Source organism: Chelonoidis abingdonii, chromosome 5 (assembly GCF_003597395.2).
Source record: "Chelonoidis abingdonii isolate Lonesome George chromosome 5, CheloAbing_2.0, whole genome shotgun sequence".
NCBI classification, from domain to species: Eukaryota; Metazoa; Chordata; order Testudines; family Testudinidae; genus Chelonoidis; species Chelonoidis abingdonii.
In genome coordinates, this window is record NC_133773.1 from 93643603 (window position 1) to 93667955 (window position 24353).

The 24353-nt window shown below is 40.2% G+C and overlaps 1 protein-coding gene across 2 annotated transcripts in view; it reads left to right on the top strand.

Annotated features, from left to right (window-relative positions):
* Positions 1-24353, top strand: part of SCFD2 (sec1 family domain containing 2) — a 340493-nt gene that overhangs the window by 150617 nt on the left and 165523 nt on the right. The window contains exons 5-6 of one of the 2 annotated variants that reach the window (XM_075066446.1): positions 9379-9628; positions 11715-11835. In XM_075066446.1, the coding sequence (XP_074922547.1) occupies positions 9379-9628; positions 11715-11827 (363 nt within the window). In that variant the 3' untranslated portion in view covers positions 11828-11835. Of the gene's footprint in view, positions 1-9378; positions 9629-11714; positions 11836-24353 lie in introns of those variants that run through there. The other variant, XM_032773224.2, reaches the window with a different exon arrangement.

A 24353-nucleotide genomic window follows, 5' to 3' on the forward strand; every position in this document is an offset into this window, starting at 1 on the left:
AGTAATTAAATGTCCTTATGTGGTACATCCTGTTTTTTTCCAAATACACAACAGAAATATTTATGTAACTCTTCTTTCTCTTTTACCATCTTTGTCTAGTAATGGGCCTATACTGTAGTATCGAAGCACCCATTACTCTTAGCCTAATGTTCTTTGGCTGCACTTCACTGTTGCTCTCATATTCTCATCACGTAAATCTATAGCCTTCTTGCAGCTGGTAGTTTACATATTGCTTCCTCCCATATTTCTGTCAGATTTGCTCACCTTGCGGATTCATGGTTATTCTAAGCATGCCCTCTGGAAAGCCTTTGTGGCTAAAGGCTTTTGACCTAGCAGGGTTGGACTGAAGCCCACATTAATTGTTTCCTGGTCGATGATTCTCTTCTGCTGGACATTCAGGGTATGTCTATGCTTCAGTAAAACACCCATGGCTGGGCCTCTGTCAGCCGACTTGGGCTTGTGGGGCTATAAAGTTGCAGTGTAGACATTTAAGTTCGGACTGGAGCCTGGGCTCTGGGACCCTCTCCCTTCATGGGATCCCAGAGCTCAGGCCCCAGCCCGCTCTGAGGTGTCTCCACTGCAATTTTATAGCTTCGCAGCCCGATCCCCATGAGCCCAAGTCAGCTGACACAGGCCAGCCGCGGGTGTTTTATTGCAGTATATACATACCCTCAGGGTTTTAAGTAAAATTGTTCTTATGCTAGCAGAGATTTGCCTAATAAAATCCAGACTTATTTTATCTCTTTTTTTTTTTTTTTTTTTTTTTTTTTTTTAAGCATCCTGTTGCTATTGGGGCCCCATGAACTCATTAAAACATCTTAACACAGCTGTAAACTTACATTGTTTCCAAAGAGAGACCAAGAGAAACTGGACATTGTGATATGATACATTATCAGACAGCATAACTCCCTGAGATGGGTTGATTTTTATTAGAGCACATGTTTAAGCCTTGCAGGTATGATATAACAATTAACAACTGAATCTGACAGGCATATAACTAAAGAGAAATAAGAAATGATGGTAGATGATGAGAGTTTAATGAAAGCAGGAAATTGCCACTTAAGCAATTGGGGAGTTCTGGAGAGGCAGAGAGAGCGAAGTGGGAGAGAAAGGAAGTAAAGGGCAGTATTAATTATACTGTTCAAAAAGGGTTTGGTATGGCCTCTGGAAATTAGGTAAAAAAGTAATGACATGTATTTCCATAATTGGTTATGCAGCATAACCAAATCTGAAAATAATCTGTTTTCAGGTCATGAAGATTGGCTAGATCTGTCCTTAATAACTCAAAATACAGTTCCATCCATCCATTGTTACAAAATGTTGTGGCTTGAGCAGCTTGTTTCAAACGCTTTCATTATTGTGTGTTAACTATTATTTATGTGTCTACAGTGTGCTTGGAATTGTAGAAGAGACACAGTCAAGAAAACCACGGGCCAGAAGTTTATAAATTTAATGCTTTTAGCTTAGTGCAATGAGATATTTCCCTTTGATAGGTCATTCTGTTATGCAGTAAACACCAACATCATAAAAGATCCGGTATTCTTTTCTGTATTTTTTTTTTGTCTATCAGGCCTTATATAGCTGCCCTAGCCCAGATCTTCCGTTGGTGTAAATAGGTGTAGCTCCAAAGTAGTCAATAGAATTCCACTCATTTATCACCAGTTATGTCAGGTGGCAAACTTAGATGAGGCAGGGCAGGTTAAGAACAGAGTATATTAATAATGCTGAGTTTTTTAAAACTCTTTTGTTGTTTAAATTAGATTCTGAGTGTTGTGACTCATAGGGCTGGCTGAAAATTTTCCACCAAAACAGTTTTTTGGCAGAAAATTGGGTCTTTGACCAAATACTTTTTTTCCCCTAAATGTTTTTGCTTTCCACATAAATTTTTGAAGAGAAACTAAACACTTGAAAACTGAAATATTTCAGCTGGAAACAAACTATTTGGATTTGATTATGCTGCAGCAGTACCTCATGGGAGATATAATTGAGTTGCCTCATCTCTCCGTTCTTCTCTGTGGGTTGGGGCTTTCCAGCCAGACTGCATGTTGCATGATGCACCATAGCTGCAGGCTCGCATGATGCAGCCGCCTCCTCTCACCATGAAGTGTGACCGTGGTCTATAATAGGAGTAGTCCATACAAGGATCCTAGCTTATAGAGAAGAACAGGTTGTCATAAACAGATAGCTAAGGGTGAATGTTTCTTTCACCTGTAAAGGGAACAAAGGGAACCAAACACCTGACCAGAGGACCAATCAGGAAACCGGATTTTTTCAAAGTCAGGGAGGGAATTTTTGGGGGTTTGAGTCTTTTGTCTGTCTCTCGGCTATGAGAGGCTTCTTTCTATCTTCAAGCTTCTAATCTTCAGTTTCAAAGTTGTGAGTACAAAGGTAGCAAAACAATAGGCTTTTATATGTTTTGTTTTGTATTTACATGTGTTAGTGCTGGGAATGTGAATTTGTATCTCTTTTGAAATAAGTCTGTATTCATATTTTTCTTTTAAGTAATAGCCCTGGGTATTGTCAAACTTAATGCAAGTCACTCTTGTGTTTTTTTTTTTTATTAAAGCTTTCTTTTAGACTTGTTGAGTTTTTCTCTCTGGGTAGGTTAAAGGAACGCGAAGGGAAGGGAATTCTCTTTGTGTTAGATCTATGGAGGGTAAGCTCTGCAGCACCAGGGAATTGCTGGGAGGGGGAAAGAGAGAGAGAATCATTTCTGTTTTCCTTGTATTTGGGGTTTGTTCTGTGTGGAAAGGAGGAGGACATGCTCTTGGTATGTATATAAGAGATGCATAGTACTCTCAGGGTTAGCCCAGAGAGGGAAGTCTGGGTGGGAGAGAGAGGGGGAAGGGAAGTGGGTTATTTCCCTTTGTTGTGAGACTCAGAGTCTCTGAGTCTTGGGGTCCCTCCAGGGAAGGTTTTGGGAGACCAGAGGGAGCCAAAACCCTGGAATTTTTGGATGGTGGCAGCGAGATCAAATCTGAGCTGGTAATTAAGCTTAGAGGGGTTCATGCTAGCTTCTCAGGTTATGAACGCTAAGGTTCAAATCGGAGTAGGAAAGCTACGACACAGGTGCATGAGGCTTCTGAACTATAAGCACAACAACGCACTATAGCAGCATTTCTTAATTGAAATTGTTTGCAGTTTGGCCAAAATATTTCAGTATTTGAATTTCCAAGAAAATTTGAAATAATATTTTCCAACTAGCTCTATAAATTACAAGGAGCTTTTCATCTTCCACTAGTTAAGTCTGTAAAGCATTTTCATCATCACATCACTCTTGTAAGGTATTGTAGGCAATATCTTGTTTTATGTGGAATCTGAAGCATATGGGGCCAGATTTTTAAATCATCTCAGCTCCCATTTAGGCAACTAAAGAAGTGGCTGGATTTTCAGAAGTGCTCATTGGGAGCTGCTGGCCCCTTCTGAAAATTCTGCCCAAACTGGTGTATCGACTTGCTCAATTTCATATAGTACTGTGATTTAGTGGTACAGCTGGGAATAGATCTCAGGAGTTATTGGCTTAGTGCTAAAACCTAATTTTTACAGTGTGTCAACATTTTCTTTGTGCCCCAATCAACATTTTTCCTTCTTTAATTAAGCCTCTAATCGGTGTGATTGTGTTTTGCATTTTAAATGCCATGTACCAGTTTAATTTGAGATTGTGTGTAGGATTATTGGGGTAGGAGGGGGTGACACTGGGAAGAGATAACAGGAGAGAGATAGGGACCAGCATCCTTTGACAGGCAAGGCCCTAAACTATGCTGAAATAGGCATCCTCAAGTAAAGTTTCACTGTAGAGGAAATGATGAGAGTGGGGAAACCTGAATCTCAGAAGTTTTGAGGGTATTGCTCCCGAATGCCAGTGTTTAAAGGGCTGAAACGGTCAGTAAGCACCAGCTTTAGGAGGAAGGCAGGTTTGACAACTTAAGGAGCAGTCTCCAGGGGGAGAGGACAATAAGAGTAAAGACAGAGGAATCCGGCTAAGCCTGAGGATCATGCTAGAACCGTTGCCCTTCACCAGGAGCAGTATTCTCTCTTTACTGGCCCCAAGAGCAGCAAGCTGATTAGTCACAACTCCAGTCATCTGCACAGCAGGATACAGAGCCATCTCTGCCTTCACTCTTAGTTATTTGTATCTTTCTACCTGGAAATGGCCTTCTTCAGCAGCGCCTACCACCTCTCTGCCTTCAAGCCACTGCAAGCTTGCTGGATGCCTCATTTGCTTCCTTTTTATCTCCACAGCTGCTGGGATTGGGCTTTTCTCCATTCTGTCCACAAAGCTGGAGCCTGTCAATCCAACGCTTTGTGTAAACCTGGAGTTGAGACAGGGAAGTTAAATGTCTTGACTCTGTGTTAGGTTCCCTGCTCAATACTTGGGACCCTGCCTGATTTCTTGCATTCAATCTCAGAAATTATGAGACGTGAGGGCGTGGTCAGGATGTCCTTAATATCATCTCAGATTAGACAGGTAAATTGCGTTTGGGAAAGATCTTGCAGAGTATGGCATAATTGAACGGTTTCTGAAAACTTAAGAAGTTTTCTGTTAGAGTTGGAAGTGAGTGCATACCTCTCAAACCTCCTTGCTATGAGGACAGCCTTCTGATTAGACCCAAATTTAAGTCCATTCCACTCAAACTTGATAATATTTTGCTGTAAATTATTTACATCAGAGAGGCAGAAGCCAAATATATTTCAACTAAAGAGAAGAATTGTTTTGAATGCCCTATGTGAATAATTGTGTCTTTCACATTTGGACCTTGTCAGGTTAAGAGTCACCATATGAGAGAGAGCTATATTTTTAAGGACTGTGTGTGTGTAATGTTTTTGCTTTCCCTTTTCTCTTTCGCTCCCTCCCGCCACGATGCCCTTCTCCAAGCATTTAAAATCAAAAGATACAAAGAAGATGCTTTTATTTATAGAATGCTACATAAATAATAAACTACAGTGGCTTCTTGTATCTTATCTTGAGAAGCATAATTTACTTGATAAGATCTTATTTTGAATGTTTTGTTAGTATGTTAAGTCACACTAGATGTAACTCATTGCAGTCACTCTATAAGGGCTAAATCCTGACCTGGTTTAATGAGAGTAGGAGGCACACAAGCCCATTACTCTCACATGGAGGAGCTGCATTCTAATAGGCCAAATCTTGGGGTGCTGAATAGATCTGGAGCATCTCTGGGGTCATGACCTGCTGAGCAGCTGAAGAGAGTGAATTTCTTCTTACCCTGACTGGGTCTCTATTCTTACTGAGGTAACCACTGCAGGAGCTCCCATGGAACTGCCATAGGGCATGGTAGAAGAGGAATGAAAAGAAGGTGTTCCTTGTGAATGAAGGGGTCTGGATGTTCTCTAAGGAGGGCAATGCCGTTCCACCCCAAACCCATGTGGCTCCCTCTAAGGATGTCAGTGACACATTGTCAGCCAACTGCAGAGATCTGCCCCCTCTTTGGGGTCTTTGGGACTCTGTGTATGTGCATGTCCATGTCCATGGAGTTCTGCAATGCAGCCATCATTTTTAATATAAGGGTGAAGCCCTTGGAATACATGCTCAGCTCTGTCTTCATTTAATTTAAATGCTTGGATGAAGGTGGAGATTGGAGAATTGGATGCTGAAATAGCAGTCTCCAAGAACTGCACTGACACATTTAAAAATAAGTGGAGCAAGGTGTTCCTTTTCATGCATAGAAAATGTGGCCTTCAGGGTCATGGTAGGATGATAATACAGTCCTCATTACAGTGTGTGTTGTTTTGGGGGGCAGGGGGGGTTGGGCGGGGGCGGGAGGATGGATTGTAAATTTACCTATTTTGAGAATAAGCAAAAAGAGAACAAGCAGCAACGGAAGAGTTGCATACCACAGACTAACACAAATTTGGTTTGCTCATGACAGATTTATCATTTGAGTAGTTCTGAGAAAATCCATTTTACATACATGGGACACAGACAAAAGTTATTCATATCAGTTTTTACTTACAAAGTCTGTTTGACATTTGCTACAAAGATATAATAAATTAAACATTATTCAAAATTAGAATAAAAAAATTAATATGCCATTTTGAAACATGAAGGTGGTATTGTTGACAATGGGTTCTATTACACAACTGCATCTTAAATTTCCCATCTAAAACTTTTTGCAAAAGCCAATTGAAAATTAAGTGAGATGTTATAAATCATGTGCTGCAACATTAGGAAACTGAACACATCAGATGCTCATCTGGTTATCCTGCACTCAACAGCATGGTACTTCTAAGCAAGTATCAGGAGAGAAATATATACTTTTACATTTGGAGCATACTACGTATTATAAAATATTTCTGAATGTCTTATTTTGGGGGAAAAGGTTCACTTCTTGACAATTTCTGTTCCTTCCAAAGAGGAAACAGAAAAAGCTATCTCAGATTCTGGTCCTCCCGGCACTCACTAACCTTTCCTGTCCACTTCTGTTATTGACACGAGCAAACCTCTATTAAAGAGGTAAAACATACGCATGCCATCTAATGGTATGGATTTGAAAGAGATGGGATTGCGTGGACAAGTGTTTTCCTGCTCTAGTTTCTGTGATCTTATGTATTTGTACATGTTGCAAAGATCTTATGTAGCAATTTCTGCTGAAATCTCACAGTGGGGACAATACATAAATTGCCACCAGCTTTTGTAGTGTTATGGGATGACAATAAATGAATGGAGACTTGAGCTTCTACAAACTTTTCTGTAAGTCACTGAACCCCTCCGAACTTCAGCTTCCCAAACGAGAAAAGGTGTGTAATGATGCCTACTGGACAAAATTTACATAGGCTTAATTAATATTTACAATAATTGTCCTTGGTTGAAAAGTTCTACAGAAGGGCAAAATATTTTCTTTTTATTATTTATTATACTCCTTCTTCAATGCTGTAGATTCTTGAAGTCAGTTTTAAATGTAATTTTTGAAGCACAATATCATGTTCACTCTTTGGAAATTGAAAATTATATTTTTACTTTCTCCTGTGTTCTCCAATCTACCAAAAACAGAGCCTTAGCAGAAGTCAGCAACTGACATCAGTTCATTTACCTTTAGGGATAGTAAATTATTGCTCAGTTCAAGGTGTTTTGTTTTTTTTTTTAAAGAAAGAGAAAGGAAGGGGTGAGGGAAAGGGAAAAAAATCTATCACTAACTAACTCTCTTTGGAGTCTGAAGAATGTTCAATCATAGGCTTAAAATGTCCAAACAGTGCAATTGAGGAGAGGGGGTAGAGTCTGATTCTACTTTGGTGCCAACTTGAACATTGTGAGCGTTCTTTATGGAGGCTTTGGAAAGTTTAGGATTGACTTGTTTTTATTGGCTCCCTTGATGATAGACAAACAGGGCTAACCTGAGGCCAACATTGCCAGCAGGAAATTCAGGTCATGTGCAGTTGCATTTTTAAAACTTGTGTTTTAGGAGCTGTTCAATCAGCGTAATTGATTGATTGTAATGAGGCACAGAGAGCTCCTTAATCGTGTTAGAGGTGGTTAGATAATGACAAACTGCTAAGGGTTTTGTTTGAGACAAATTTCCTATCTCTCTGTGGTATTCTGGTTGGAAAAGAGGTGGCTTGTCCCTTATTTCATGGAGGTTACAGTCCGAATGGCCTATTTACACAAAATAGTCTTTTAAATGTGACATTTAAATTTGAAATTCACTGTAACACTATTTCCCAAGAGAGAAGAAAAAACATTTCAAAATAGATCATAATCCAAAAATCCAAATGCATGTTTTAAACTTCAACAGTTGATTGTAGCTGCTTAAGTTGTTATTTCTTTCCTTTTTCTTTGAAGACGTGTTGTTAAGTTTAATTTATACCCTTTCTTTAGTAAATGTTATGTAAATATAGGTGGAAAGGCTCAGGTTTTTAAACACATTTAGTCATTGACAGTCAGTGGTATTTTGGCTCCTAAGTGCCTAAATCACATTTGAACATGAAACATAGGTTCCTGAATTAGTTAGCTGTTGCGGTGCTGAACACCGCGATGCCTAAATACCTTTAAAAGTCCGGGCCAAAATTTCAATCAAGTTTGTGTGCAATTTTGCACATACTTATTCTAGGTTCCTTTGTGTGCTCTCAACTAGGAGGTTAACATGCTCTATTTTGTATGTTCCGAAGCAACACATCCATTTTAGAGGACATGTACACTTAAACAGGGTGCGTGCAAAAAAGAACTTATTCTGTTTGAGAATTTATGCCTGATTTTTTTATTGGTGGTTATGGGACCAATAAAAACTTCTTGTTGTTCACTGCATATGGCTTCCTCCATGCAGCTCTTTACAACTGTTTTTCTTCAGTTGTGTCATCTTCCATTTTAGGATCAATAGTGATCTGAAATAATAGCATCAGTGTATACATACCCGTGAAATAATTTGTGTCACCAAAAACGTACTGCTTTCCAAAAACACAGTGAATTTTACAGAATAAAAGCTAAGCTAATAATTAAAAACCACCATGAGTTATATTCTTTCCAGGTGCACTGCTATGTCTGAGCAGAGTCAGGCAGATCCAGCTTCAGACTTGTCCAATTTATAAGTCATAGAAAAATTGTAGTTTGCGCACAGAGACTTCTTCAGTATTAGAAGCTGAAGTCTCTGAAGATTTTGTCCTTACTGAGTATGCTCCAACCCCTCCCAGGTCATAGTGCTGACCAGATAGCACATGCACTATCCTCCCAGAGTGACTGAACATGCTCCGGGGGACAAGGAGGAAGACTATCATAACGCATAATGCAACAGGGAGTCAGATTAAAGCATCACAGGCAACTTTAATTCTGGCATTTCCTAACTTTTGAGGACTTGACTTTGCAACCTTAATAAAAGCTTCTTTAAGATTTTTGTGTGTGTATAATACATAGTAATTGTGTCTGAAAGAGACTCTAATTGAAAACCTGGAAAATATTCAGATAGGTTAACACAGACTGAAAAACTTCTAGGGCCCGAGTCCATCACCGTTACTTATGCTGAGGAATGTTACTCTGCGAGTACTCCCAAGAGTGTGCTAGGCTTCTCACAGTCCAGGTGAGAGGATACAATCCTTGCCCCAAGGAGCTTACAAATTTGATGCAGTGAAGGGAATAACAGAAGGAGAGGGACAACATCAATGAGATTATGCCGTTGCTCCATAAAGGTTAGTTCATGGCATAATGGAGGAGACGGTGCTTGGATTTGTTTTAAATAAATTACTTGGTTTGGTTTTTGATGGCAGTGTGGAAGAAATGGTCTTCAGGAAGAATCTGAAAACAGTTGAGCAGCCTTGCAGAAGAACTCAGTAGAGCTGTTCCCACACACAGGCAGCAGCATCTGTCTGATGGTGACAAAAAATGACCTGTTTATATTATGGAAACCAAGATCTTCTCTTCTCTGTTTTCAGAATATTGGTGAGTCAGAGATACCCAGTGTTTTGAACGAGTTATTGCCTATGATCAAGTCTCATAATGAGAGGACAGCTAATGACTATACCTCTGAAGACTTCCTTGTCTTGCTGGTGTATATTTACTCTGTGGTTGGGGAAATCAAAGCTGGAAAAGAGCTGGATAAAGCTGAAGGAGAGGTGAAAAAAGCATTAGTCCAGACTCTTTGCGATGAACCAGAACTATCTTCCTTACAGCAAAAAATAACAGGTGAGTTTATATTTCAGTGCAATGAAAAAACAGTAGGTATGAAATTTGTACCTAAAGAAAGCATAGAAATAGTGTGACTTGTCTGTGGTGGTTAGGGTATGTGAGTAAGCATGAGTATTTCCTGTGGATTATTCCATCACTGATGTGCACAAAAGCCAAATGCTGACAGGTTATCCTGAGTAGTGCTGAGTCTGGTGACAGTTCTGTAATTTGTTCTTTTTTTGTTAAAGAGTAGTTAAGTTTGTATGTTTTCATAAAGTAATCTTTTCCCCAATTTTCTTACGTTGGTCAGTGTAAAGTTGACCTTGGAAAGTCAAAACTAATCCTGGAAACATGTTCAGCGAACCACAAAGTTGTGAATGCTAGGAACTGCCCACTCTGTCATAAAAAAAGAGTTGTGTCTAAAACTAACATTGAATTTTTTACTGAAGTAATAAGAAGAGTGAGATCTTTTTGGCAAACACTATAACTTATTAAGCAGCAGAGAATCCTGTGGCACCTTATAGACTAACAGAGGTTTTGGAGCGTGAGCTTTCGTGGGTGAATACCCACTTCATCAGATGTACGTTCTGTAGAATAGCCAAGTAATAACTTGCAGTTGTCCTTGCCACATACTTAAAAATTGTTAAAAAAGATTGTAAACACTAGAACTATAGCGGAAGAGTAGTATTTCAGAATGAAAGGGGGGCTGTGTTGCCCATCTACCATGGGTTCATCTGCCTGTTCGCAGGTATAATTATTATTTTTACTGTGTTAGTGCTTAGGAGCCTCAGTCACAGACCATTGTGTTAGGTGACACACAGAACAAAAAGCCAGTCCCTGCCCCAAAGTACTAACAGTCTAAGTTCCTGGCATAATTTTACCACTGTAGTTATGTCAGTGTAACTCTCCATGTTTGTCACTCTGTTTGAACAGTATAAATTAATCATAAAATGACACTGTTATTCTGGAATAAGCGTGTCCACACGGGGATTTATATTATTCTAACTATAGCAGTAAAATTATACCAAAATAATTATGCCAGTACATTTCCACATGTATAGAAACTCTGAAGATTATTTTTGTGAGTGCAGGAATGGGAGGTGCATGTTCCACCTTAATGTAGTTACACAAGTATCATGCACTTACACGCTGCTCCAAAGCCTAGTGAAGATAGTTAGAGCCTTTCCACTGATTTCAGTGGGACTTGGGTTAGTGATATTACTGTTAGTGGCATACTGCTTGTAGTTTGCCCATTTTGCCCTTAAGTTTCTAGGTGTGTGTGTGAGAGAGTGTGTGTGTGTTGCATTCCATTTTCTATGACAGTTTTTTCAGTGCATGCTGATTGTCTTGTGCTAATATAATGTTTCCAAATGACCTCAGTGGTATTCACTGTTGGGTATTGTGCAGACCGAACCCTGCTGTGCAGAACTCCATGTTTAAGTTTTTCTTCTGTTGATCCATGTTTCAAGTCACTGTTTTATAATTTTCTTTAATTGTGACTAACAAAAAAAGAAAATGGGGAGGGGCTGAATTATTTAACATTTAATTTCATGAAGAATCAGCAGGGAAACTGCTTTCTGATTGGCACAGGAAGTTTGTTCATTGCCTTCTACAGTCTCACAGTCCATCAAAGTTGCTAGCACAAATAGAGACTGGATTACATAGCTCATTGGACTGGAGTAAGCTCTTCACAGTATTCACCGAGTAACGTTACATTCTAACTATATTTCCATATTTTATACATAGATTTCCTTACTTTTTTTCCAGTGTTGTGTGTGTTTGTAGGTTTGCTAAGTAGAAGCAAATGTCAGGATGTTCAAGGAAACAAACAAATAAAAAATGATAAATGAAAGTCCAAGTACAAATAGGTTGTATTTTGAAAAAGCAATTCTTTGTTTTCACATTGCAGACATAATCTTTAAACAGTGGAATTTGAGATGTGCTCCTAATCATCTAAATATTTTTGTACTAGTATGGAGCTGGATCTCATAATTTAGGCATTTGAAAACTGAGCTGTCTGTCTGCATAATGTACCTTGACTAGTTTGGAGGGTTTTAGCTGTTTACCAAAAGTTTTGAAAAGTTCATGCTGATGTGTTATAAAGACTTTTGTTTCAGATACAGGGTTTCGTTCACAGTCAAGTTAATTGTGGATCACGAAGGCCAGTTGCCCATGCAACCTGCTGATATGTATGAAACATTACAAACACATCATTAGGAGACAAATTGTGAGTGTAAAAGGCTATTTTTTTAAAGAGGTGGCAGAACTGTTTCTTAGTACATGTATTAGTCATATTATGCTCCTGCAGTTCCTTAGTTACCTGAAGAAATATGGATGAAATGCTGGTCATTCTGTGTGTGTGCGTCTATCTGTGATTTACCATATAATGTATAGTTTGCTTGCTGGCATGTTTTTTGACCTGTTCCAGTTCTATGGTTTGTACTTTATTTAAAAGTGTCAGTTCTGCTGGCCCAATCACAAAGAAAAACAAACAACAAGCTGTTGGTGGCATTTTACTGGACTAACTAAAAAGCACAAAAATTGGCCTACAGACACAGAAGGATCTTGTGAAAAAGAATATTGGATCTAGATTCTTAGCTGTGTAAATTGGCATCTCTCCTTGAAGTCAGTGTAGCTGAGCTGGTTTACACCAACTGAGGATCTGGAATATTCCAATTATAATATCTCTTTTTTTTTTTTAATTAAAAAGTATGTTTTGCTTTTTAATGGCTGCAAAACTCAATTAAACTCCAACCAGCTTTAATACATTTGTTTTCATTAGTAGAACAAAGGGAAACATGCTTTTTATCTCTTATTTGAGAATTCCATAAAAATAAATTGTTGGAGAACATTAAAATTGCATAGTTAAATATTCAAGACAGGAAAAGCCAAAATTAAGGTTGCGTGTGCCTTATGCATACACATATGGACCCAGCACTTTGCAACATTTATCCCTCTTGGGGGTACCAGAAGGGGCTGGAGTTCCTCTGACTCCCGAAGTGGGGAGATACAACCAGACCACATTTCCCCCAGCTGCCCCTTGATCCTGTCCCCACAGTCCATCCACCTTCTGAGATAAGTCTGCTGCTGCTGCTGCCAGCTACCAAAGTTAGTCCTGAAGCTCAACTACTAGCAGTGCTGAAGGTTCATAGTTCAGATCCTGCTGATGAAATGTGATCAGAGGCTTGTTACTATCAACCTTCAGAAATTTCATACCAAAAGCCTGTGTTAAAATAATGTTATTGAGTTTGCTAAGTCAAGCACTTGAAAGTGAGGGAATGCCAGTATTTAGGTTGCCTGTGCAAGCTTAATTCAGCTTCCTTGAGTATGAATTATGATATGGTCTTTAATTACATGATCACATACTAGGTTTTCCACAGGACACCGCCTTATTCAGTGCACAGGATAAATGCAGAAAGGAGTGGGGAAGTGTTAGAATTAACCATTTATGTACAGCATACTAACAATGAAGTGTAACATCATAAATAAATAGTGGTAATTAGGTGGCCTGTATAGGCCACCTAAGTTTGCAGCAGAGTTAGCTTTAAAGTTAAAGAACCTATAAATAAGGCTATGTTCATGTTACAGAGGTCACGGAGTCTGTGACTTCCAGAGACCTCCATGACAGTCTCTGCTTCAGTCCCATGGACTGTGGAACTCTGTAGCTGGCAGCCCGCGGAGCCCTGGCAGGGTTCCAGTGGCAGGTGACAGCAGATACAGGGGGCCCCCTGCAAGGTTCTAGCGACAAGTGACAGACTCCTGAGGGGGCCCTCCTCAGGGTTCCAGTGATGGGCAACAGCTTTACGGGGGGCGGGGGAAAGGGGAGAAGTGTCTTGGGTGAGCAGCTGGGGGTGTCCCATTGTCTCTTTGGGAAATATGGCCACCCTGTAGCTCCCAGCAGCCCCCCTGCAGCTTTCAGATGCTGCCAGAAGAGAGGGAACCCTACAGCTCCCAGCCACCATGGTGGCAGGGGAAACCATGGACCCGCAGCAGCAAAAGTTATAGACAGGTCACGACTTCCGTGAATTTTTGTTTATTGTCTGTGACCTGGCTGTGACTTTTTTGACTAAACATAACCTTGACAAAATCTTAGCCTTACCTATAAGTAAAACAGGGACAGAGCTATGAACTAGAAGAGAGCCAGCATGTTCCAGTGAACAGAACATAACACTCGTGGTCAAGACTTATGTGTGCTGTTCCTGACTGCTACAAACTCACTGTGTGACTTTGGGCAAGTCACTTACTTTCTTTGTGTCTCAGCTTCCAGTGTGTAAAATGAATTGATACCAATCTTTTGTGAATCACTTTGGGAGCTACAGATGAAAACCACTATATGAAGGCTAAAATTTGTTATAGCGTAAATCAGCATCTGTACCAGATTATTGGAGGATAGCTAATGTAAGGCCAATGTCTAAAAAAGGCTCCAAAGGTGATGCTGGCAATTACAGATCAGTTAGCCTGACTTCAGTGCCAGGAAAACTGTTTGAAACTAGTAAAGAACAGAATTATCAGACACATAAATGAGCATGATATGTTGGGGAAGAGTCAACACAGCTTTTGTAAAGGAAAATCATGCCTCACCAATCTATTAGAATTCTTTGAGACAGTCAGCAAAGGTGATCCAGTTGCTATTGTTTACTTGGACTTTCAGAAGGCTTTTGACAGGGTCCCACACCAAAGGCTCTTAAGCAAAGTGGGGAGTCATGAGATAAGATGGAAGGTCCTTTCATGGGTCAGTAACTGGTTAAAAGATCAGAAACAAATGGTAGGACTAAAGATAAATAGTGGGGTCGCCAATGATCTGTCCTGACACCACTGTTGTTCAACATATTCATAAATAATCTAGAAAAAGGGGTGAACAATAAGGTGGCAAAACTTGCAGATGATACAAAATTACTCAAAATAATTAAGTCTAAAGTTGACTGCAAAGAGTTACAAAGGAACCTCACTAAACTAGGTGACTGGGCAACAAAATGGCAGATGATATTCAGTGTTGATAAGTGCAAAGTAATGCACATTGGAAAACATAATCCCAACTATTTATACAAAATGATGGGATCTAAATTAGCTGTCGTCACTGAAGAAAGAGATCTTGGATTCATTACGGATAGTTTTCTGCAAGCATCTGTTCAATGTACAGCTGCAGTCAAAAAAATCTAGCGGAATGTTAGGAACTATTAGGAAAGGATAGATAATAAGACAGAAAATATGATAATGCCCTATATAAATCCTTGGTACACGCACACCTTGAAAATTGCACGCAGTTCTGGTTTCCTCATCTCAGAAAAGATGTGTTTAGAATTGGAAAAGGTACAGAGAAGGGCAACAAAAATGATTAAGGGTATGGAACAGCTTCCATATGATAAGAGATTAAAAAGACTGGAACTGTACAGTTTACAAAAGAGATGACTAAGGGGTATATGGCAGAGGTCTGTAAAAACACGACTGGTGTGGAGAAAGTGAATGAGGAAGTGTTAATTACCCCGTCACATAACTCAAGAACAAGGAGTCACCCAATGAAATTAATAGGCAGCAGATTTAAAACAAACAAAAGGAAGTACCGGTACTTCTTGACACAACACACAGTCAACTTGTGGAACTCATTGCCATGGGATGTTGTGAAGGCCAAAAGTGTAACTGGATTAAAAAAATAATTAGATAAGTTCACGGAGGGTAGGTGCATCAATGGCTATTAGCTAAGATGGTCAGGAAAGCAACCCTATGCTCTGGGTGTCCCTAAACTTCTGACTCCTGGGACTAGATGACCAGAGTTGGATCACTCAATAATTGCCCTGTTCTGTTTGTTCCCTTTGAAACATCTGGACTGGCTACTGTCAGAAAACAGGATTCTGGGTTAGATGGACCGTTGGTCTGACCTAATATGGCCTTTCCTGTGTTCTTATTATTAATCAGAATCCTTTGAATTTCACAGGCATTGTGCTTTACTCCCCAGGTACAAACCTTTACCAAGCTTATTTTCTGGTTCTAGTTTGGATGAGGCTGAAATCAAAACCTAGACCTTAACTGTAACTCTGAACCTTAGCCGATACCCCAAGTACGCCCCCCTTGGCACATCTTTTCACTTGCAGATCTTGTAAAATCTGCAAGCTGAAGAGGTCCACATTTTTCCTTTCTCGGTCTTCTCCCTGTCCTTCAAAGCACCGAGGGACATTAAATACCAAAACCTAGTGTTAAAGTATTTTGTTGATGTTCTTTATTTAGATTGCAAGATCAAGTAATTAGAAGTCAGGAATTCTCTTACAACAATAACTCTTGTCATTCTATTTTCTATTCTTGTTTTCCTTTTAAAGTGTAAATGTACATTTATTATATATTGTGAGGCTGAAATTTGTTCTGGTATAACTGCATTGATGTAGTAAACCCCTAACAGATGCATTGCACTGTACCAGTGCTTTCTTTTAGTATGATACTCCTGGGGGAATTCTGTGCCACTGCACAATTTACACAGAAATTAATGTTCTGCGCAGATTCCCCTCCCCACCTCGTCCCCCTGAAATGGGCTGCAGAGTTTCTGGCTGCCACTGGAGCACACTGGACCTGACAGAGCCTAGCTTGCAAATAGAAGACATTACTGGGAGGAGGGGGACAGAGCTGGAGGGTTCCAGGGAGCTGCAGTTCCTGGCATGCCCTGAAGGAAGGAGGTGGCATGTACAGAGTTTCCTGCATCTGACTGTTTCTCCCTCTGTGTCCCTGGGCTCTGGGAAGGTACAGGATGCATGTGAGTCTCTGGGTTGGGACGTGGCCCACAGCTGGGCTCTGGAGGATAGCAGGTATGTGGGCTGGGGGGAACCCTCTGGCTGGGTTCTGGAAGAGGAGGGGTGAGAGCATCTGAAGTGCCCTGCTGCTGGGCTCTGGGGGGTAGCGGATGCAGGTATCTGGGCTGGGGGGCACCCCATGGCTGAGCACTGGGATGGGTAAGGAGTGTGAGTGTCTGCGCTGAAAGGCACCCTGCCACTGGCCTCTGGGGGAAGAAGGGGTGCAAATTTATGGGCTGGGGGGGCTGCAGCTGGGTTCCCGGGGGTTGTGGGTGTGAGTGTCTAGGCTGGAGGGGGGGTGCAGCTGGGCCCTGAGGGGTAGCAGGTATGTGTGTCTGGAGGGGACACCCTGCAACTGGGCTGTTGTGGGGAGGGGGCAGAGAAACAGTAACTCGGTTGTTGTAAGGATTTATTTAACTCTTTACTCCTGGGGGGGGATTTTTTGTTTGTTTTTGGCATCTGTATTGTTACCGATATAGTAGCTGACAGGTATTTTGAAATGAATTATCAAAATAATTGAAATTGGGGTGATTATATAGTGTTATTTTGGCAAATCTAATATACAGAATTTTGCAGAATTTAAAATAATTGTGGACATAATTTTTATTTTTTTGGTGCAGAATTTCTCCAGGAATAGTATGTTACCAAATTAAAGTGCATTGGTATAAGCCTTTCTTTGTAGTTAGTGGAGCATGTTTCCAATAGAGATTTGCATGGGCGTAACTGTATCCACGTAGGTACATTGCAATGAATTTCCTTCATGTGGATGAGCCTGGGTTATGAATGCATACTGTAAAATATATTAGGATGCACCACTTGCCTAAGTTTACTATGTGGGAGAAACTTCAACATTTGGAATTTCCTTACATTTGAGTGCTTAATTTTCCACCCTTAACATTGCATGAACACATTTTTCATGTAAAAATGCATGGTAATAATAATTTGTATTTGTATAACATCCTATATCAGCGAAGCTCAAAACATGCTGAAATCACTAATTAAACTAAAAACATAATGGGATAATTTCCTACCTAAATCAAATGGCAAATCTGATATGCTTGGTAGATGATATCCATTTTAAAATGTGGTACAATTGTGGCTTGTTTTAATGTAGCTGTTTAATAGTATGTGTGATGGTGGACTATTTTAATACCTTGAATAATAAAATGGAATGTTACAATTTCAAGATTTTTCAAGCATACAACAGACATAAGTTCTTTGTAACTGTTTCCTACAGAAATCTTGGAAATCTGGGGGGAAATGATTGGACCAAAGCAGTGATTTAAACTATAATGGAAAATGTTGCTTTTCAACAAATGGATTTTCTTTGGAAGATGTAGACAAATGGGATATAAAATACACTATTTTATTTATTAATTTATTTGTTTGCTTGTTTAGGTTTTTTGCACCCATCCATTGCTCCACACAATAAAAATGTGCAGAAAATACCAGTATGCCTACAAAACAATTGAAAAATATGTCATCCAGTTTCCACAAACAACTCTTCCATCCCCCACTTCACAGTGCAATCCTGGAAGGGAAAGTCTTGGAGAACAGATGTGACTTTATGGTGTGCTCGGAAGACCAAAAGTCTGTCAGGTCTGTTGGACTGACGGGCAAGCCAACTGAGATACACTAGTGTAGTAATTCTAAACTTGTGGGATATGACCTGTTATTGGGTTACCAAGAGCACCCACTGCATCTTCCTTCAACATTCACATCAGCAGCTCTATCCCACAGCACTGAAAGACTTCCCATTGTGTCTTTCTGTGACCCTTCTGTGGTGGATTGCAGGACTATTTTCTGTTTTGCTGTCTTGTGTGTCATGCAACATGGGACTTACCACACTGTGTCATACTCATGGTCCCTTTAGTCCACTATCCTTGTCTCTAGCCAGAAGTGTTGGAGGAAGGAAGAAGAAACCCCAAAGTAGGCGGGTATAGGATAATCTGCCCTAGGAAGGCATCATCCTAACCCCTAACAATCAGAAATTGTCATAAACCCTGAACCCATTAGCTTTTTACTATAACTGTTTTATTCTTTTTAGCCATATAACCATCCAAGGCCTCTTTGAATCTTGCTAAATCTTGGCCTTACCACCAAGTATAGCAATGAGCTCCGGTGCCTGATTATGCATTGTGTAAGATGGCAGTTCCTTTTATTAGTTTTGAATTTTCTACCTTTCAATTTCATTGAATGTTCCCTCATTTTGTGTTAGGCTTCGTGTTTGTCACGGAAGTCACAGATTCCGTGACCTCTGTGACTTCTGCAGCAGCTGGTGCGCCTGGCCTGGGGGCTGCCTGAGCAGCTCAAGCAGTCCCTTAGATAGGTGCAGCGGCCACTGCTGGGGCAGTCTCGGGCCCCTCCATCCCTCAGAAGCAGGAGTTTGGGTGTTGGGGGGGGGGGTGCTCAGGGCTGGGAGTTGGGGTGCGGGGCAGAGCTTACCTGACAGAGGCTTCCCAGAAGGGTGACAGCAACTCCCCTCCCTCAGCTCCTAGCTCCATGTGCTGCTTCCACCTGCAGGCACTACCTCCGCAGCTCTCATGGGCTGCGGTTCCCAGCCAATGGGAGCTGCAGAACCATGGCTTGGGGCAGAGCAGAAGCAGCATGTGGAGCTAGGAGCTGGGGTCCCCACTTCCCAGGAACCGGGTATGGAGCCTGCCCTAGCACCCGCAGTGCTCCCCCCCTCAGCCACAACTGTCCCAACTTGAGCACCTGCGATGCTCCTGGGCCGCGATTCCCCCCCGAGCACCCGTGGCAGCCCCCTAAGCCATGACATCCCCTCCCTAACACCCATGGTGGCCCCTGCGCCATCCCCCCTAGCACCCCTGGTTTCCCTGGGCCACCCTCCTGAGTCATGCCCCACCTCACAAATTTTAGTCAGGGTTACATAATAAAAGACATGGACAGGTCACAAGCCATGAATTTTTCTTTTCTGCCCATGACCTGTTCATGACTTTTACTAAAAATATCTGTGACTAAAGCATAGCCTTAGTTATGAGACATGGAAAACCAGCACTGCTCTAGTGGATGAAACTTTTATTTCAATACATTACTAAGTGAGCATCATGAAAAAGCTAAACCTTATGGCATTGGATCTGGTTATAGGTGAAGTATATTTTTAAATTTTCGCATTACACAGGAAGAAATTTGGGACACTAGAACAAATGCCAGTTGAAGTATTAAGTATTAAAGATTGTAAACACACACAAATCAGGAAATTCAAAGTTATGATCCTTAGACTGTGCATTTGCATCTCACGGAATGTCTTAATTACGTCTTCTGACTCCCAGTCCCTCCCCAAATGCTTCCACTTTGTCTGTCTACTCCTGGTGGCTTGGCTGCCCCATTCATATTGTCTGCTTGGAAAAGTGAATATAAAAATAACCCGTTAGACTATTGTCAGGGCAATTTGGAGTGGCCAGGGTGCAAGAGCCTGGTATTGAGGATTGCTCCTTGATTTCAGGCATGTGTGGGCGTCTGCCTGTAGATGGGGTTATTAGATACAGATCTGCTCCAGGCCAAAGCTAAGATTTATAAACTAAACTGTTTATTTAAAAAGTTCATAGCATGGTTACAGGGGGCGGGGCAATGCCTCAAAGCATCAAACAGCAAAACCTTTTGAATTTCTAGGAGCACTGCTCTCTTAAATACAGATTAGCTTTCTCCAATCCCCGTTGTTAGAGTAAAGGATTACTCTCCTCTCTGATGTAAGCAAGACGACTGCACATCAGTTTATATCACTAAGAAGATCTCGTTCCACTGGGTTATGCTCCAGACATGCTCAGTTGCAGGTGGTATTATTGCAGGAATCTACTCTATTGTGCAAGCCTCTTGCTATAAATGTTCCTCTGTGATGATAGCAAATCACTGAAGACTCCATTGGGCAGGATCTGTGTAGATCACCCTGATGTGATTTGAATGGAAAGATGTCATTGTCATGGAGCCATGATGTCTCTGAATGTGATTGATTTTATTAAATAGAAGAACATGTTGGTTAGTGACAGACTGGCCACAATCAAATTGTAAACAGAAGCCCTTCATAGATTATAACAATTTTTTGTCAGTAGCTAAGAGATTCACCCTTGGTCAGTGTAGACCTTACTTAGGTCCTACAGAGATAACAGAGTTTATTGGCATGATTTCTCTTTTTATAGTTTGTCAAAATACGGCCTTTGCTGATCTCGCTAACTAGTTATCCTGCCACAGTGCTGAAATCGTTACAGCAGGACCAAATAAAACCAGATCGCTTTGTTCAAAGGTACATTGAAATGGTTTTCAGGTGCCAAAACCCCAGTTCAGGATGCTGTTTTTCCCCCGGAGCACCAGCTGATATTACCAAAACTTAAAATTCTCTTTTCTCTGCCTTGCAATGTGTGCATATAAAACTGAACATAAAAATGACCTTCTGTTACCTTTCAATCATTTACTTGACATATTTTGGACAAAATCCAGCTGAAAATATTTGTGATCAAGAAACCCCAGAAGATGGGGAATCTGACATAAAACAAAGCTGCTTCATGGCCAAGTTATGGTGCTACATGAGAGGTGAAGAGCTCATCCAAATTAGCTTCCTGCCATTTTCAGTGACTGGGTGTTCCAGTCCATCTTCTCATGGCCGTGCAGCAACTGGAAGTTCATACTGCCCCACGCATCTCAAAACACTTGACAAGTTTTAATTGTCACCTCACACTGTATTGTAAGTAGGTGTTATACCCACTGCTACAGATGGGGAAACTGAGGCAGTGAAGTGACTTGCTTCAGTCAGTGGCTTAGCCAGGAACAAAATGCAGGATGCCTGACTCCCAGTCTCCTGCCTTTTCTGCAGGAACACACAGACTTCTAAGATCCCAAATAACTTTCGCTATGGTCTTTTTAAGGGCTTGATGGAAAAATTCCTTTTGACTTGGATGGTGCAGGATCAAACCCTATGTCAGCTGTGGTAGAATCCCTAGAACCTAGTTATACATGATAATCAGGAAATAACACTCTGCCCTAGAAAATGAGAGGTGTGGAATGTCCAATTCAGATTTCTCTGGCTTCAGAATGGGAGAGTTCTTCAGAATTAACTTCTGCTCCTGTCTAATCAGGATACTTGGAGAATTTTTGTAGGGGACCACCAGGGAGGCAGTTTTATCTGTATTTTTGTTCAGCCTAACTCTAAATTAGTGTTGAGAAATTAATACAGTATTTGTTTACAAACATTTTGTTGGATGTCTTATAACAAAAGACTTGGTTGAAAAACTGGTCAGTATCAACAGTAAAAGAATTAGACTTCTTTGTCCAGGGCAGGGATATTTTAGTTCAGATTTCAAACTGACGTTTTAAATGTAGCATAGAACATAATCCCCATAGAAGCCCAACTTTAATTCTGCTTTCATATGTTACCTATTTATTTTTTCTTCAGCACCTGGTTGGAGTTGGCTCCAAACTGGATGGTAATTTTCACTGAAGTGTTTATAACATGAGACTTTTTAACATGAGACATATGCCTGCAGCTCTGCAGGCCCCTGAATCGCTGCCAACATAACAAGACAGCCAAATGGAACAGGAAACTGATATGGTGCAATATTCATTAACCATTTATATTATTTTTCAGCATGCAGATGCAATAGCATATAGAGGACATTCTGACATCAAGTATTTCTGTTTAAGTAAGCTGTGGAATGGAAACTAAAGCTCCTTCTTAAAATTAGGTGACATTTTTTAAAAGATACTTGTGAAAATATATGTGGTGAAATTAAATCTTTTTTTTTCCCCTCCTTTTCCATATGAGTCACTTCCTTGCAAAGGATCCAAGTTTTGGTAGGCTATAACTTACTAATTTTGAAAATATGAGTAAATTCTTGCTAGTTTGCAGTACACACCCAGCTCAGCAAAACAAAAACAGGGAGATGTTAGATAATACGATTAAAAATGTTTTCTTAGTGGTCGCCACCCAAATAAAATAAATCTGGCACTTGTTTTTGTTTCTCTTTTGCACATTGAAACAAATTTTAGGATATTTGCATATGTTTGTAGAAGCTTGCCTCTTTGTTTAGTGTCAATATCCATCTTTCAGGAATTTCAAGGTACTAAACTATTCAGCAAGTATCTTCTTTTTTAAATTTAATATATTTTAGGAGCCAGAAAGCGTGCTACCAGTATGTGCTAAGCTTTATAGATGGTTGTTCTGAACAATTGCACGCTGTGTTCTTGATTGTTTCAGGTTGTTCTCAGTGGAAATGCACAAGTGTAGAAAACAATGCATCATCTGAGGCAAACAGGAACGATTACTGGACAGAACAGGACATTTATAATTACTGGGTCAAATTTACCCCAGTGTTATTCCAATGCCTTCAGTGGAGTTATACCAGGGATTAATTTGATTCTTTGAATTTAGGGCAGTTTCGGCAAGGTAGCAGTGTGTACGGATTTTACTGTGGATACAATATATTGAAATACAATATTTCAATATACAGATGGGCACAGATGTAAAAAAGAGTCACACGGGTCCACAATCACAGGGTTATGTGCAAAGCCAAATAAATGTCCTGAATTATTGATCATAACCATTTTTATTGCATAAGCCCATTGGTGCCTTTGAAGCCTAATAGTGTGTGTAATGAAAATTTCAGAACCTGAAAATGACACGAGCATTTCTTAAAGCTGGTATATATTTTGCTTATCAATAATGTCATATGTTTTTATTTTTATTAATAATTTAGGACTTAAATTAGTGTAGTTTTGCAGATGCAGCGAGTGTTATGTGTTCCCCTCTGTGCTCTATCCACAGAGGGTGTGAGTCTGCTATAGACCCTTATGACAAAGCCTCTGGCTCTTTAGGTCAGGCTGTAGCCACTCATGTTTTTAGCTCTGGAGGACTCCAATTTAGTTCCCAGGGTTGGCCAAGATGGAGTCTGTCCCTCATAATTAAGAGCCAGTTTAGATTACATCCATATCCAAATACACATTTGAGGTGCTTTTTTATTTAAAAAAAAAAAAAAAAGGCTGAGATCAAATTTGGCCATTGTGATATGGCCTATAAACCTATTCAGACCTATGAGCATAAGCTAGCAAACTAGTACCTCAGCTGATCTCTGAAACTTGATGGTACAGTTCTGATATTTTACTGCCTTTACTTAAATACTGTTCTAAAAAAGCAATAAATTAGCAGTTATCGCACATTTTAATATAGCATATGGTGTTCTGTATATACTACATGGTGTTGCTATTGTTTTTTAGTATCATTTAAAATGTTACTATCCATTTCCTAATCTATTACAAATGATCAAATAAACTACTCTTGTGTGGATTTAAGCAAATATTGTTCTGTAGACATCTTTGTGTACGCTCTCTTCCCTACTCCATTCCCAAGACTACACAGCAGGGAATGTCTCTGGAGTATCTTTTGAGAGAGATACTAAATTATCTTGTATTTTAGTTCAGCATGGACTAGGTGGCTCCTGCATTCCCTCCTTCCCTATTTGTTCTGTTTAGTTTTAACTGTTGCATAAGTGTCACCTCTGGTAGTTAAAGTTCAGGTCAAGATATGTCTTGCTTTTGACCCTTTTACTCTGGTTTATGGACATGCGGGCTGGTGTCTGTCAAGATGTAGAAGTTCACAGTCCACAGTGCAGGATTTCTTTCTTGAATTTGCTTTCGGTACTCATTGTGATGGACAGTGTTGCACAGTTAGAGGCAGTTCTGTTACCTAACAGTTTCATATGAATAACAGTGCAGTATTTATACACTTCATAATTCTAGAAAGCAACATGCCTTATTTATAAGCAGATGTATGAGTCTTGTTTTAAAAATTTGTTTCCTTTTTCATGAGAGTAACGTTGTTTTGGAAATGCTTGTCTGATGATCAGTGGCAGCAGCAGCCAGTCATAACCGATTAGGCATGTTTATATAATGAAAAACAATACACTGATGTGGTTGACTAACATGGCATTCTTTTAAAGTGAGAGAAAAAAGGGAGTAAA